This window comes from Sceloporus occidentalis, unplaced genomic scaffold (assembly GCF_023333645.1).
Source record: "Sceloporus occidentalis isolate IW3139 unplaced genomic scaffold, rSceOcc1.0.p SCAF_1, whole genome shotgun sequence".
NCBI lineage: Eukaryota > Metazoa > Chordata > Lepidosauria > Squamata > Phrynosomatidae > Sceloporus > Sceloporus occidentalis.
This window is the reverse complement of record NW_028316981.1, coordinates 91,022,069-91,036,550: the sequence shown is the minus strand read 5'-3', so window position 1 is coordinate 91,036,550 and position 14,482 is coordinate 91,022,069. Positions and strand designations below refer to the sequence as shown.

Genomic DNA, 14,482 nt, shown 5'->3' with positions numbered 1-14,482 from the left:
AACTGCTTCGATCTGTGATTGCAGGTACTTACATCAATGACAGTTGTCACCTGATAGCAATGATGAAGGAAATCTGCACAAAACCCTATTTTCCATTTACATTGGTGGAATCCTGTATCACAGTTATGAATGCATAACCTGTAGTTACACATTTGTGACTGTTATGTATTTATGATCACTATATAACCCGCACTCTGGACTGTGAACGTTCCCCAGTCTGCACTTCCCAGGAAGCAGCTACTATGATTGACAGGATCCATTCCCCTGTTGCTCAGGAAGTAGCTGGCTGCTCATCTCACTCCCTCTCAGGCAACTGATCTCTAGTGCAAGGGGGAATTGCAACAGGGTCCTGATTCTGCCTATCATGCCACAGACTGCCTACATGAGAGAGTGGAAATGGCAGCCCTCTGCTTCCTGAGCAACAGGGGACTGGACTCCCATTGATCACAGTGGCTGCTACCTAGTAAATAAGCATTTGGAGGCTTGGGCATGGTGCTACATAATACGTGCCAGACAAGACTCCAGCCAGCATTGCTACACCATTTTGAATTCAGAGATGTGTTAGTCTGGAATATCAGGCCCCATTCACACCATGAAAATAATCTGGGATGAATCTGGGTTGAATCCTTGTTCACACACGTCCCGAATGCATTCAATGTACTTTTGGCAAGGGCTGGTAAAAACCCACTTAACCTGGCATATTTGATACCAGGGTCTTTTCTGAGTTTTCCTGAAAGACCCACATCATCGGCAGTGCAAATAACCTTCCCAATTGATTCGGATCACTCTGTATCATTGCTTCTGCTTTAAAGGAAAGTAGCTGGCTCCATTTTAAACTGAAATGATGGCATGTATGAATAACACAGAGGCTACAATGACTCAAAGAGATTTGCAAAACAAAATGGGAACAACAAACTCAATATGCATTAGCGCAGCAACCCACATTTCCTCAGAACAAAAAATAGGTGGGAATCATCTGCAAAGGGATTTTGTAGCACCTTTGAGATGATTTGTGTGAAAGAAGATGTAGCGTAATTTTTCTTGGACATATGTGCATCTCTGAGCTGCACATATGTAAATGTGCTAAGAGGCACTTTGAGTTTCCCCTCTTTTGACAAAGTAGTATTATTTTAAAGATAAAGATTAATACAAACAGAAATAAGAGAGCTTTGTGTCCTCCTCACCTTCCATTAATAACTACAGACAACGCCTCTACACTTGTATAGATAAAAAATGTAATCAAAATCAGACAAAACATTGAGTGTACTTGCACAAGGTACAAAACCAGTGTAGAAAAGGCATGGACAATGACAATTACAAACATGTAAATGCATAAAGACCTCTTATGGAGGAAAAAATATATAATCTGGAAAAATATGCCCAATAAGAACAATAAAATAAGCCAAACCAACACAATCAGTTCAATAAACAGAAGCCTGGCCTGCAAGCAGAAATCCTTTGATATGGAGACACTTTCAAGAATGAGAGCATTTTGACACAACCAAAAATTCCAAAGAGGAGTTTGTAAACTGATCAAAATCCATATATTAACACTTTCACAGAGGTTCTTGTGAGGTTCGCCTGTGGCAGTGTCCTTCAAAACTGGAGCACAGGAAGAAAAGCTGGTAGGATATGGCAGGGAAAGTGCCACAAAACAAATTCAGGTTGGTTCTCTCCATATTCCTTCCCCAGTCACGGAAATAAACAACCACTACTATCTGCTGATGCAACTAGAAAGAAAAAGACTGACTGGAATAAAGACAGTGTCTGAGGCAGAGGGCAAATGGGTGCATTTGTTCAGAAATACACCCTAATTCCAGAATCAAAATAAATAATGCAAATTAGCTATATCTGCATAAATTAATTTTTGAATATTTAATCTGTCTGCAAAATTTGGTATTTCTTGTTGGAATAGGACATGAGGCCTGATTTGCGCTGATGTACTATGCCAGTATAATGGCATCAGTGTCAGTGTTTACAGAAGGAGTGGAAATATTGAAGAAGGCGCTGGAGATAATGGCTGTTCTGAGCTGGTAGATTTTGTCTGCCTTCCCTCTCCTCTGTTTCCTGACACTGGAAAAGTACAATTGCTAGAGCAATGCACCTAGAGACTGCCAGGCAATACTTTGAAAACAACAAGTATGTAGGGCTTTCAGGCAAAGCGAAGAACTGGGGCTTAAATAGCTGTAAGAACTTCATTAGATTATCTCTGAAAGTCTCCTTCTCTATTGTTATAAGGGGAATATGTGCATTTCTAGACTGTATACTGGGTGGGGGGGGGGGCAGGAATCTGTTTTCCAGATGACTCTAGTGCTGATATATTCATTGCTGAAAGAAACAGTTTCATGCTTTGCGTTGGCACCATAGAGGATAATAATATTTTGATTTCTGTTATAAGTGATTGGCAATAAAGACAATGGAAATGGATGGTTAATCTGTATGGCTAATGCTATTTAGGCAAACTGTCATTTATGGCTCTCACTGTTAGAGTCTAACACATTTCTGCATAAAGTATGAGGGATAACTGACAGGTTGCATGAAAAGCATGCCGCCAATGCAGACCACAGTTTTAATTTTAAAAAATGTTTTAGAAAAATATATATTACAGTGGGCACATACATACCATAGATTCTGAGTTTGGTATTCTCCTTCTTCAGATTGGCCTCTTAGTAGTTATGAACTTTTCTACCTCTCAGAAGAGACTGAAGAAAATTAATTCACTGCTGGAACCAGTTACTATTGGATTCCATGGACATACACAAATAAAATGGCTTCTTTTTGTATCGGTACAGCCAGTGATACCAGAACAGATGTAGCAACACAGTGAAGGTTGTAAAAGACTGGGGTTACCTTGATTTCTAACATACATGAAACCATACAAGAAATGAGTATATAGTATTTAGTTGTGCAAGAGCCATTTGGGTGTTGGAGTAGGACTCTGAAGATCAGCATTCAAATCCCCGCTTGGCCATGAAAATCCATTGGGTGATCTTAAGCAAGCCACACTTTCTCAGTCTCAGAGGAAATAAACCGCCTCTGGACAAATCTTGCTAATAACACCACCCCTATAGGGTTACCATAAGTTGGAAAGAATTTGAAAGCACACAACAACATATATTTGTGCATGATCTTCCACTATAAATTGAACTCCATTGCTTTTGTTGCCCAAATTAATTCACTGTCTTCTTTTTATGCCCCTTCTCTACCAGATGAGTTGAAACGAGAGCAGAAACAAACAAATTGGTGTATCAGGAACAAACCCAGCTAAGACACATCTATTTTTATCTGACCTGAAATAAAGCTTATTATGGCAAACTATTTGAATGAAGGCTGAATACTGAGTAGTGGCTGAAGCTCTTAACAAGACAACCCATCTGGAGATAGAACAGTTCAGTTTCACCCAGAGAACTGTACCCAATAGCTAATGGAAAAGGAACAACAAAATAGCATCTGGTCAATGATTTGTGCCAGATGCAAGAATTCTGTCCCATGTCGAAAAGCTTTTCACCCATCTTTGAATCCAAGGCGTTCCCCAGCTGTTCCACAGGGGATCCCTATGCCAGATTCTTCTAGGACAAAGGAATGGGGACTTCCAGTGAGAGAAAGGTGCATCGCTTGCCATGGTGTCTCCACAACCTGTTCCTCTTTCAGTATTGGTCTGAAAAAAATGAAGCATGAAGAAGGGAGGGACTGGGACCTTCAGCAGGTGGAGTACAGCTGCCTTCCTCCGACTGTTCTGACAGTTCCCCATATTCACTGTTGTAAAAAATCTGGCCTCGGAGCTGGGACTGATGTGATGGCCGACACCTGCCTCTCAGGTCAGACGGGCCTACTATTGAATCGGCATTTCGAACTGATCCTTTACTGCTGTTGGGAAATGGGGAGAGAGAGAGAAATTGAGAGAGAGAGAGAGCTGAAGATTCAGTCCTGACCAGAAAATCATTTAACTATTCTCCCAGAGAAAGGTTCCTAATGACAGAAAGGTCAACCCATTTAGAAGGTCTAGGGGTAATCTTGGTCTATAGGGCTTCCAATTCCTAGTCAGGTATCCATCCAGGAACTGGCCAGATGTGAATGATGTTGGGAACACAAGAGAGGAATGGGATTCTACTTGTGTAATACCCACCCCACTGCCTAATATTCTCTGGTGCTTGAGAAATGACAGAGGTGGTCTCAAGTCCAGCACTGAGATTCTTGGGGAGGAGTCAATGTTCCTGTCAAAGCTACTTGATCAGGCCACTAGCTTATGGTAGAGATAGCCCATGGACTGCATGGAGTCCTCAAAGCTCTTTCCAGTCCTTGGAGACTATAAAACCCACCAGTATTCTCTGTTGCAAAATAACAGGAGACTTACAGCTGTGGGATGGAGGAACAATTCTCATGCAAGATAAAGTGAAGGGCATTTCCTGTATCTTCTTTTAGCAAAAATACGTGTTTAAGAATTGGATGCAATGTAAATTTACTAGGAGGAGCTGGCGTGGTCCTCCATGGGTCTAGGATGGTAGAAAAGAACTCTGGACTTTTCAAAAGCACCCACGTATAACTTAAAGGAAACAACAAGTTTGATCTTATCTCCTATGGTTTAATAATCTGCATAAAACTGCTGAGAGGAAATAATGCCAGTTATCTGAAAGACCATCACCCATATCAGCCTGCCAAAGATTACCTGCCAAAACCTCACTCATGCACCCAGCATGAGATTTACCAGGCTGCTGAGTACAAAGGAGAAGGCTTTCGTTTTTGGCTTTAGCAGTGCAGCTGTGGTGCCAGAGGCTCCTTCAGAAAAGCCTTTAAAGATTTTGTTTTCTCTGGATTTTTCTTAAAACAGATTTTCTGAGCCACTCAGGTTGAAATGGTTTTAGCTGTACTTATTAAAACATTTATTGGATTCTTGTATTTTATTGAGCTGAATGTTTTATTGCTGGTTCTGGTTAAAGGGCATCTTATTTGGAAGTTAGAATTTGTTAAATTGAAATATGCATTTAATTATTTAATTGGCATATCCCATCTTTGGCAAATGTTTATATCTTCCAGGGCATCTGTACTATTTATGCTCTTCATTCCTATGCTGGCTGAGTAGGTTTGGGGAAATTTCTGAAGGATACCTTTAGTAAATATGTAATGCTACTGTGTAATCTTTGTATTTTTCCTCTTCTACATCACTTTGAGACTCCTTTTGTTTGTATGAAGGAATACATTTAATGTTATTGTTGTTTGTTGCTCTGTGCCTTCAAGTCGTTTAATACACTAATTAAATTAAATTTGAATCCCTCCCAGCTAATCCAGTTGAGAGTTGCAAATGTGAGACATGTAATATGTGGAGAGGGGAAGGCATTTTATGTGGCCACAAGCTGCAACAAGTTGTGTTTATCTTTAGTTTAATAGTATGTGTTTATGTGCAGCAGAAGAAATCATTTACCCGTACAGTCTCATAGGTTCTGTTCCAATTTACAGAGCCATACCTCCCCCAAATGCCTTCTGAGATATGGGATAAATAGCTCATCCACAAAAATATGGAAGTTTACCTTCAGACCTATCCAGATAATAAACCACCCTGAATTCCTGCATTTTATTAATCCCCTAAGTCTGCATCAATAGTGCAATATCCTGTCCTTGTATTATTTCTGGAGCAGGGGGAATGAGAGTTTTACCACTGGGACAACGAGTAGGTTTATCCCGTTTGCCCACTTTTAAAAACCATAGAATCATAGAGTTGGAAGAGACCACAAGGGCCATCCAGTCCAACCCCTCTGCCATGCAGGAACTCTCAATCAAAGCATCCCCGACAAATGGCCATTAAGGCTCTGTTTAAAGACCCCTAAGGAAGGAGACTCCACTACACTCCAAGGGAGTGTATTCCACTGTCGAACAGCCCTTACTGTCAGGAAGTTCCTCCTAATGTTGAAGTGGAATATCTTTCCCTGGAGCTTGCATCCATTGTTCTGGGTCCTGTTGTCTGGAGCAGCAAAAAAAAAACAAGCTTGCTCCCTCCTCAACATCATATCCCTTCAAATATTTAAACAGGGCTATCATATCACCTCTTAACCTTCTTTTCTCCAGGCTAAACATACCCAGCTCCCTAAGGCGTTCCTCATAGGACATGGTTTCCAGACCCTTCACCATTTTAGTCACCCTCCTTTGGACATGCTCCAATTTCTCAATGGACACAATATTCCAGGTGGGGCCTGACCAAAGCAGAATATAGTGGCACTATTACTTCCCTTTCTAGACACTATACTTCTATTGATGCAGCCTAAAATTGCATTGGCCTTTTTAGCTGCCACATTGCACTGTGGACTCATGTTCAACTTGTGGTCTACTTGGACTCCTAGATCCCTTTCACATGTAGTCTCATTCAGTCAGGTGTCCCCCATCCTATATCTGTGCATTTCATTTTTCTATGCAGTACCTTACATTTCTCCATGTTGAATTTCATTTTGTTAGCTTTGACTGAGCTTTCTAGTCTATCCAGATCATTTTGAATGTTGATCCTGTCCTCTGGAGTATTAGCTAATCCTCCTAATTTGGTGTCATCTGCAAATTTGATAACTATGCCTCCAATACTGTTATCTAAGTCATTAATAAAGATATTGAATAGCACTGGGCCCAGGACATGACATTCCACACTGTTGGGAAGGAAAAGCACACATCCCCCAAATTCATTTAAAAAAAATATTTTTAATGAACAAAAACAGGGCCATCCCTATAAGCAAGATAATTTGCCATTTCATAATTTAGTTTTACAGGGATAGAGGAGGGAAGGAAGTAGCTGCAACAACAATAATAGCAGCATGAATCAGCCAAATAAAGCACATTTAAATCTCACTTGTTGCAATGGAAAAGATAGTTCAGCAAAGACCTCGTGCCTGCAAGGGTTAGGATTTGGCACATCCCTCTTCTGCTGGCAGAAATCCTCTTTTTGCCAGCTCATCTCAGGAATCTGCCAACAGAGTAATCTGCTGGCAGAAGAGCTTTACCAGTTAATGGCTGCCAGCAGAAGAGCTAAAAAGGTGGCAGAGGTCAAGTTACATCTAATCAAGGGCTGTGTTGACACTAGTTCAAATGTCATGGCTCCATTGGAATTTGTAGTTTGTTTCCACACAACAGTTTCCTGACAGAGAAGGCTAAATATCTCATGAAACAACAAATCCCAGAATTCCACAGCATTGAGCCATGGCAGTTAAAGTGGTGTCAAACTGCATTCATTCTTCAATGTAAATGCAGCCAAGTTTCTTCTAGCCCAGGGACATAGCCAACACGCTGGCACAAAGTTAGGCCAGGATGAAGCTAATTCCAAGTAATTTTTGCCATCCATAGGATGGATACAGTTTCGATTCAGCACAGCTGCAGCTTGCCTAGTGTCACCTGAGCCAGTCCTTGGTTATCTTCATTGGTTAGGCTGGGCTCTACCTCTGCCTGCTAAAATTGATGCAAAGTAGCTTAACTTCATCCAGTGTGATCAGAAAAAACATATTTAAAAATCCAGATAAAATATATTTTGTTGGGAGTTGTGAAGGAATCACTGGGTGGTGGACTTGGCTTGAAGGCAACCAATTATGGCTCAAGGAGGCTGTGAAGTAGGACTGAGGGGGGAGGTATATAACAAAAGGAGAGGCTTGTCTCTGAGGAGTCATTCAGATGTCTTTTTTTTTTAGTGGAATGATGCAAATAGCCTCACTAATGCATTCCAGGTTTGTTATGCACACTATGGACCCTTATCTCTGTGCGCCTCTGTGAGTTCAGTTGCTCACATGTGCCAGCACTTGAATAATCATGGAGTTGATGTGAATGTATTCAAAACACATTCAAGGGATGCAGAATTTAATCATGGGTCTATTTATGTTGTTTACTCACACTGCTGACAATGTGAATCTTTTAAAAAAACCTCAGGAAAAAAAGCCAGTATCAATTATCCCAGGTTAAGTGGAGGTTTTGGCAGCCTGCCCTAAGACTTAACTGGCGTCCTGTTAAGTTCAGAATGCATGGGGACAACAGAGATTCAACACGGATTCATCCTGGATTTTTTTCACTGTCTATGGTGGGATACAGACAGCCCAAAAAGGGCAGCCTGCCAGCGCCTGTTTTTCTGCCGGAGGGAAACCTCAGCCACCAAACGGCGAGGATTCCTGCCGGCGGAAAAAGAACCTGCAAAAAGTGGATTTTTTCTAAGCTGCGGTGGCAGCATAACGAGTGCACCACAGTGCACCATTGGTGCACTCGTTACACAAGTGCCGCGCGGCGCCATGCAGATGCCACGTGGCGCTTGCGTAACAATGGCAGTGTCCGTGTGTACAGGTCACTGTAATTTTGATGCCCTCATCATGTGTGAGGGTTGTGGGGCATCTGGAAGTGCTGCCCCGAGGCACCCCTCGCATGTGACGAGGGTGTCCTTTCCGGCCCATCTAGATTGGGCCTGAGTTAATCCTGAGAGAAGGGGATAGGGAGAAGATGATCTTCAAAGAATGTTTGGATTTGAGACAGAGTTTGAAGTTGGCAGTGACAAAATTGATAGAGGAGTTTATCACACGAAAGAGATTGGGAGTTTATCCGTGGATATCCCGGAAAAATTGTGTAATTACGTGAAACGATTTCACACAACATCGCACAAAACCCGCCATTAAAGTGGTCACAAAGAAGCATTAACATGCATCTTTTTACTTTTGGGATTTCAGCGACTATGCATTTCCAATATCACTTTATTTTGTGCAACTGCGTGTGATAATCATTTGTGCGATTACTCACCATTTTTGTTTTATTTGCAGGATGCTTTAAATGTGTTTTAATCTCTCTTTCATGCCAAAATTAGCCCCAGTATGATAAACTCCTAAGACATAGTTTTGGATTTGAGAAAGAAAAGAGAACTGCCTATGATACTGGGTAGCCTACAGAATAGAATATTAGAGATTATTATGTTCTTCTACTGTGTTTAATAAATCTATTCTTATTGTTGTTTTAAAGCTGTCTTGGGCTGTCTTTCAAGCCTGGAATTAGGCCATGCAAACCGAACTAAAGAACACATGCAACAATACAACCACAAGTCCACATTTATAGTGAGATCCAAAATTCCAATCCAGCAAGCAAGGAATTGGGGGAACAAGGGCAGGGTGAGGGCTGGCATTTTGAGGCCAGTCTGGGTAAAAGGATCTATCACAGGAGCTGAAAAAAATTTGTCACTGATCATTACTGTCTGTTCACTGTCTTTTACATGCACATTACAAATGTACAACTAGACAGCACTGCAACAGTCCCATTAAGTGGACATAGAAATGGCTATTTCCCAAGGATGATATTTTGCAGTTTGAGCATAGGGAACTTGCAGCATTCCTCAAAGTATTTGTCTGCTTCAGAGAAATCTACATTTGTTGCTTGAGATCCCCTTATTTCCTATTGTATTTTATCACTATGTAAAAACCTTACCCCTTTTCTTCTCTTGCACCTGGTTCAGATAGCTCCACTCAAAAGCTATTAAGTCTGATCAAATCTTTTTGTTACAAATGGCTTCAGGAATTCTGCTGCCAGTAGCAGGTTACAGGAGGATGGTTGGGCTTGCATTTCTATCTTCCCAGCACATTTACAGAAAGCTGCAGTGAGATTTCTTGCAATATATTGTATGCTATTGAAGACTGTGAGACACTGATAAGAGAGCTATGTAATGAAGTACCTGGATGCACCTTCTTTTCTGTGTCTATTTTCTATTCTCTCAAATTCCTCAGATGCCAAAACCATTCCGCTGTCTGTCTGATTATCCTGAAAAGGAAACAGAAATGAGGAGTGTTAAAAGCACTGTGGGATGCGGGAGAAATTCATTTGGATCTCATTTTAACACTAACTGGCCTAATTTGTACTCCCTGAGCCAGTACAAAAATTGGGAATGCAATTCAGTTCTTTCACGTTTTCAAGTTATGTGATGCATTTGTCTCAACAAAACATATGTACAAAAAAGTGTATAAAGAGGCATATAATAAAGGAAATTGCATGCATGTCTAAACTGAGCAGAATGCATAGATGCAAAAATATGTAGCAGTATGCTTACACATTTGTGTAAATTTAATTTTTTTTTGCATCTACAGAAATGGGATGGCATATATATGAAGTTGGGAAAACATGTTAACACTACAGAAAATGAAATAGAAGATTATTTTACCATTTAGAAGCACCAGCTTTGTTGAGGATATATGTTCTCACCATGAATGACCCCTGCTATGAATAAAAATCACACACACACACACACACACACAGCAGGGGAGGGGAGCTCAAAGATGGTGGGAATTGTGTTGAGAATAGGATAAGTTAAATCCCCTTCTTTCTCTCCAAATGTGCCTTTCAGCTCTGCAGCCATATTAGTGAACAGATCTGAGTAAAAGGATATTTCTGCTGTAAATCAGTGGGTGGGTGGGTGAGATGAGGCTTTGAGCCTTCCCTGAGCATAGCAATTCTTATTCTAAAGTCTTTTTGAGCAACTGCCTGCATCTTCTGAGGGCAACCTGCCTTCCCACACTGAAAAACAATCCCTTCTCCATCCTGCCACTCTTATAAGCAGGCTCACACTATTGTCTTGAACTGATGTTATTGCCACTCTTGGTAGATATCTTAGCTAAGCTGCACTAAATACATCTTGATGAAGAGGGTTTTGGGGAAGAAGTTCAAGTCTCACAAGCAGATGGGTTGTATCCCTACATTTCCACCCAGACATTAAGAGCCAGGAACAAGTAGTTTATTCCACTTTCCACAAGGTATCTGGGAACTCATAACTCAGACAAGGACATCAGGGTCAAGTGTATGTGTCCACATCTATCTGGAGAAGTAAGACTAATCATCAGCAAACTGCTGCCCATGCTAACCATGCCTAAAGTAAAGGAATCAATCTCACGGCCCCTTTTCCTGTTGGTTCAGGTGTCCTCTGTTAAAAATTGTTGCAAGAGTATAACACTTTCCTTGTACTGAAACTACAATATGTATTTTCTGGGCTGAAATGCTGTCTTCTCTTCAGTCCAACAGGTACCAGTTGAATCTCCCTTATCCAAAATGGTTTGGACCAGAAATGTTTTGGAGTTCTGATTTTTTTTTTATTTGTGAACATTTACATATACATAGTGAGATATCTTGGAGATGGGATTAAAGTCTACACATGAAAATCATTTATGTTTTGTATACACATTTTACACATAGCCTAAAGGTAATTTTATACATAATATTTTAAACAATTTTGTGTGGTAAACAAAGTTTGTGTACACAGGACCATAGAAAAGCAACGGTGTCACTGCCTCAGCCACCCATGTGCACAATTTGGGATTTTGGAGTATTTCAGATTTTGGAATTGCAGATAAGGAATACTCCAACTGGTATAACCATCTTTGATGTGCCTGCTTGAATATAATCATTCAGGATAGTGTGTATTTATATATTAAAAACACTTCCCTCTCTCCGTCCATCACACATCCATTTTCATATGTGGATTGCATATAGCAATATGTGTATTAAAATATGGTTGAAAATATAATTTGGATTTTTTTATTAGCTGGGTAATATTTTTAGTCTATGTGTGCTCATTTCTCCTTAGTGACAGATTGCAGTGACAGACAAATGTATTCTGAACTGATGCTGTCTTGAGTCTCATATTAGGAGAAAGGTGTTATAAATCAATCAAACAGACAAATAAATGTCACCCCCCCCTTTTCTCGTTAACCCGAAATCTTGATCTACTCACCGGATGTACTTTATACATAGTTTGTGTCATAGGAAATTCTTCAAATGTCTTTATTCTAGATGGACACCTTATCTGATTCCCACCAGTCAAACAGCCAGGGAAAGACACACAGTTATAGTATCTGCAAGAGCAAATAAAAGTAACCATAGAATCATTGAATACTAAACCATGGAAGTCATAGAATCATTGAATACTAAAGTCAGGATTGTCTTGAAAGTTGTGAAAGCTAGAGAGTGAAGAAAGATGATAGGAAGAAAATCAGCTCATTTTAAATGTGGATGTATGGATACCATGTACTGCTAAAAAGACAAATCAATGGGTCCTAGAGCTAATCAAGCCTGAACTCTCCCTAGAAGCCGTGATGTTGATGGCGTCTTCCATGTCGCGGCTTTACATATCTCTGTCAGGGGAGTGCAGGTGGCCCAGACTGCTGAGGTGGCGGTGCTCCTGGTAAAGTGTGCGACCACTCCCTCTGGTGGAGGTAAGGCCAAAGTCCTGTAGCAGGTCTCAATGCACTCTCTGATCCGGCCAGGGTTGAAGGAGAAACCTTCCTCCCCTTTCTAGCCTGGCTGTTGGAGACAAATAGGGCATCCAAGGCTCTGAATGGTCTTGTCTTTGATGTAAATCTTGATCGCCCTTCAGACATTGAGAGTGTGCCAGATTCTCTCCAGATCTCTAGTTGGGTGTGGACAGAACTATTGTACTATTTTAGAGATGTTTTTATTTTGTAACGTTGATGTTTTAGATTGTATGCCATATGGCAGGTTTTATTATTATTTTATTCTATCTTGATTTCTATAGTGTTAATCTGTTCAATGCTTGTGTGATCTGATTTTTAGTATGCAAACTTTACGGCGCTCTATAAATAAATGTAAATAATAATAAAATAAATGTAAGAGCAACAACAACCACAACAACATTTAATTCTGCCGACCTTGTTTTGCATTTGTTCTATTATTTAATATTACTATGAGCCTACCTGAGTCTGATTTGTGGCCGAAAGAAAGAACAGAAATCCAATAAAAAGCAGGTGATTTTGAACAAGAAAATGGATGCCACTCTTCAAATCCTTACTGCATCCCCACAAAGCTGTATTTTAAAATCCAGGATCAGATTGTATATTTGAGCAGAAACCATTGACAGATGTTCCTCATAGTTGCTACAGGAACCTTTGATGATAGGGGAGAGATGTATGGTCCATCTGAAAGTCAACCTTTGAATGTTGGCTGGTTGGCTGCATGTTAGGCTCTTCCTCATGTCTTGCCTTTGAGGAATCAGGAGAGACTTACCTTGCTGCTATATTGTGACAGTGTATCCTGGTGTCAAATTCCTCTTCATCAGAGTTCTGCTGGATTGAGGAAGCCACCTGGGAGAAGCCATCATCTTCAGAGCTCTGAGAGTCATTCAGTGGGATATAATCCTTTCCCTCCTGTTAACAATGTAAATGCATTTTTATAAACAAGGGAGGGCCTTATAGGTAAGAAGCAGGAATAGTGGGGATGCATATACAGTGGGCCCTTCTTATACACATATTTTTTATACACGAATTCAAGCATCCACGGTTTGAAAATAAAAAAAAGTATAAATTTCAAATATAACACCTTGATTTTCCATTTTTATAAGGGACACCATTTTGCCATGTCATTATATTTAATGGGACTTGAGCGTACACGGATTTTGTTATACATGGGGGGATCTTGGAACCAAACCCCAGCGTGTAACAAGGGTCCACTGTAGTCACTTTTCTAGTTTAAGGGGGGGGGGGGGGGAATGCTGCCAAACATATTTTTATAGATCTAATGGCTATATGTTGGAAAATTTACCAAGGAAAATATATTATGAAAATAAAAGTAAAGCTAAAAATTGGAGTGGACCTAGAAAAGGGTGACCAAAATGGAGAAGGGTCTGGAAACCATGCCTTATGAGTGGAGACTTAGGGAGGTGGGTATGTTTTGCCTGGAGAATAGATAGTTAAGAGGTGATATGATAGCCCTGTTTAAATATTTGAAGGGATGTCATATTGAGGATGGAGCAAACATGTTTTCTGCAGCTCCAGAGAGTAGGACCCGGAGCAAATAATTCAAACTACAGGAAAAGAGATTCCACCTAAACATTAGGAAGAACCTCCTGACAGTAAGAATTATTCAACAGTGGAACACACTTCTTTGAAGAGTGATGGAGTCTCCTTCGTTGGAGGTTTTTAAACAGAGGGTGAATGACTATTTATCAGTGATGCTTTGATTGTGAGTTCCTGCATGGCAGGGGGTTAGACTGGATGGCTTTTGTGGTCTTTTCCAACTCTATGAGTCTATGATTCTATTGACAGAGGATTATGGTTTTCAATCATTCTCATAGTTACAGTTGTTTGAAAGATTTAAGATGTATAATTTTTAAATGGTTTTTAACCAAACAAACTGGAGCCTGAATTATAATTATGTACAAATGATGAACATAGAGCCACCTTCTGGTTTTAGACTTCAATCCCCATCACAGATCTAGTAAAACAATAGCAGAGGAAACAGAAAAGCCTCTCTCAATAGGGGAAAGCCATTTCATAGATCTTAATAATATATAAGAATGTTTTCATTTGGTGATGCAAAAGAACCTGACGGCACTTGATATTTCTCAAGTACTATGGAACATCTGTGCAAATCTACAGCACTATATAAATAAAACATAATAATAATAATAATAATAATAATAATAATAATCTACAAAAAGTACTGCTTCTACTGTAGCTTCTAAATAATATATCTATATGGAAACTATTTTCTT

The 14,482-nt window shown here is 40.1% G+C and overlaps 1 protein-coding gene across 3 annotated transcripts in view; it reads right to left on the bottom strand.

The window, feature by feature from the left end:
* Positions 1-1,258: 1,258 nt before the first annotated feature.
* The window catches only part of FLT4 (fms related receptor tyrosine kinase 4), a 147,290-nt gene continuing 134,066 nt past the window's right edge, over positions 1,259-14,482 (bottom strand). For 2 of the 3 annotated variants that reach the window (XM_089528826.1, XM_089528846.1), the window contains 4 exons: positions 12,997-13,136; positions 11,708-11,828; positions 9,662-9,747; positions 1,259-3,867 (listed from right to left, as the gene is read on the bottom strand). In XM_089528826.1, the coding sequence (XP_089384952.1) occupies positions 3,648-3,867; positions 9,662-9,747; positions 11,708-11,828; positions 12,997-13,136 (567 nt within the window). In that variant the 3' untranslated portion in view covers positions 1,259-3,647. The remainder of the gene's footprint in view (positions 3,868-9,661; positions 9,748-11,707; positions 11,829-12,996; positions 13,137-14,482) is intronic. The other variant, XM_089528837.1, reaches the window with a different exon arrangement.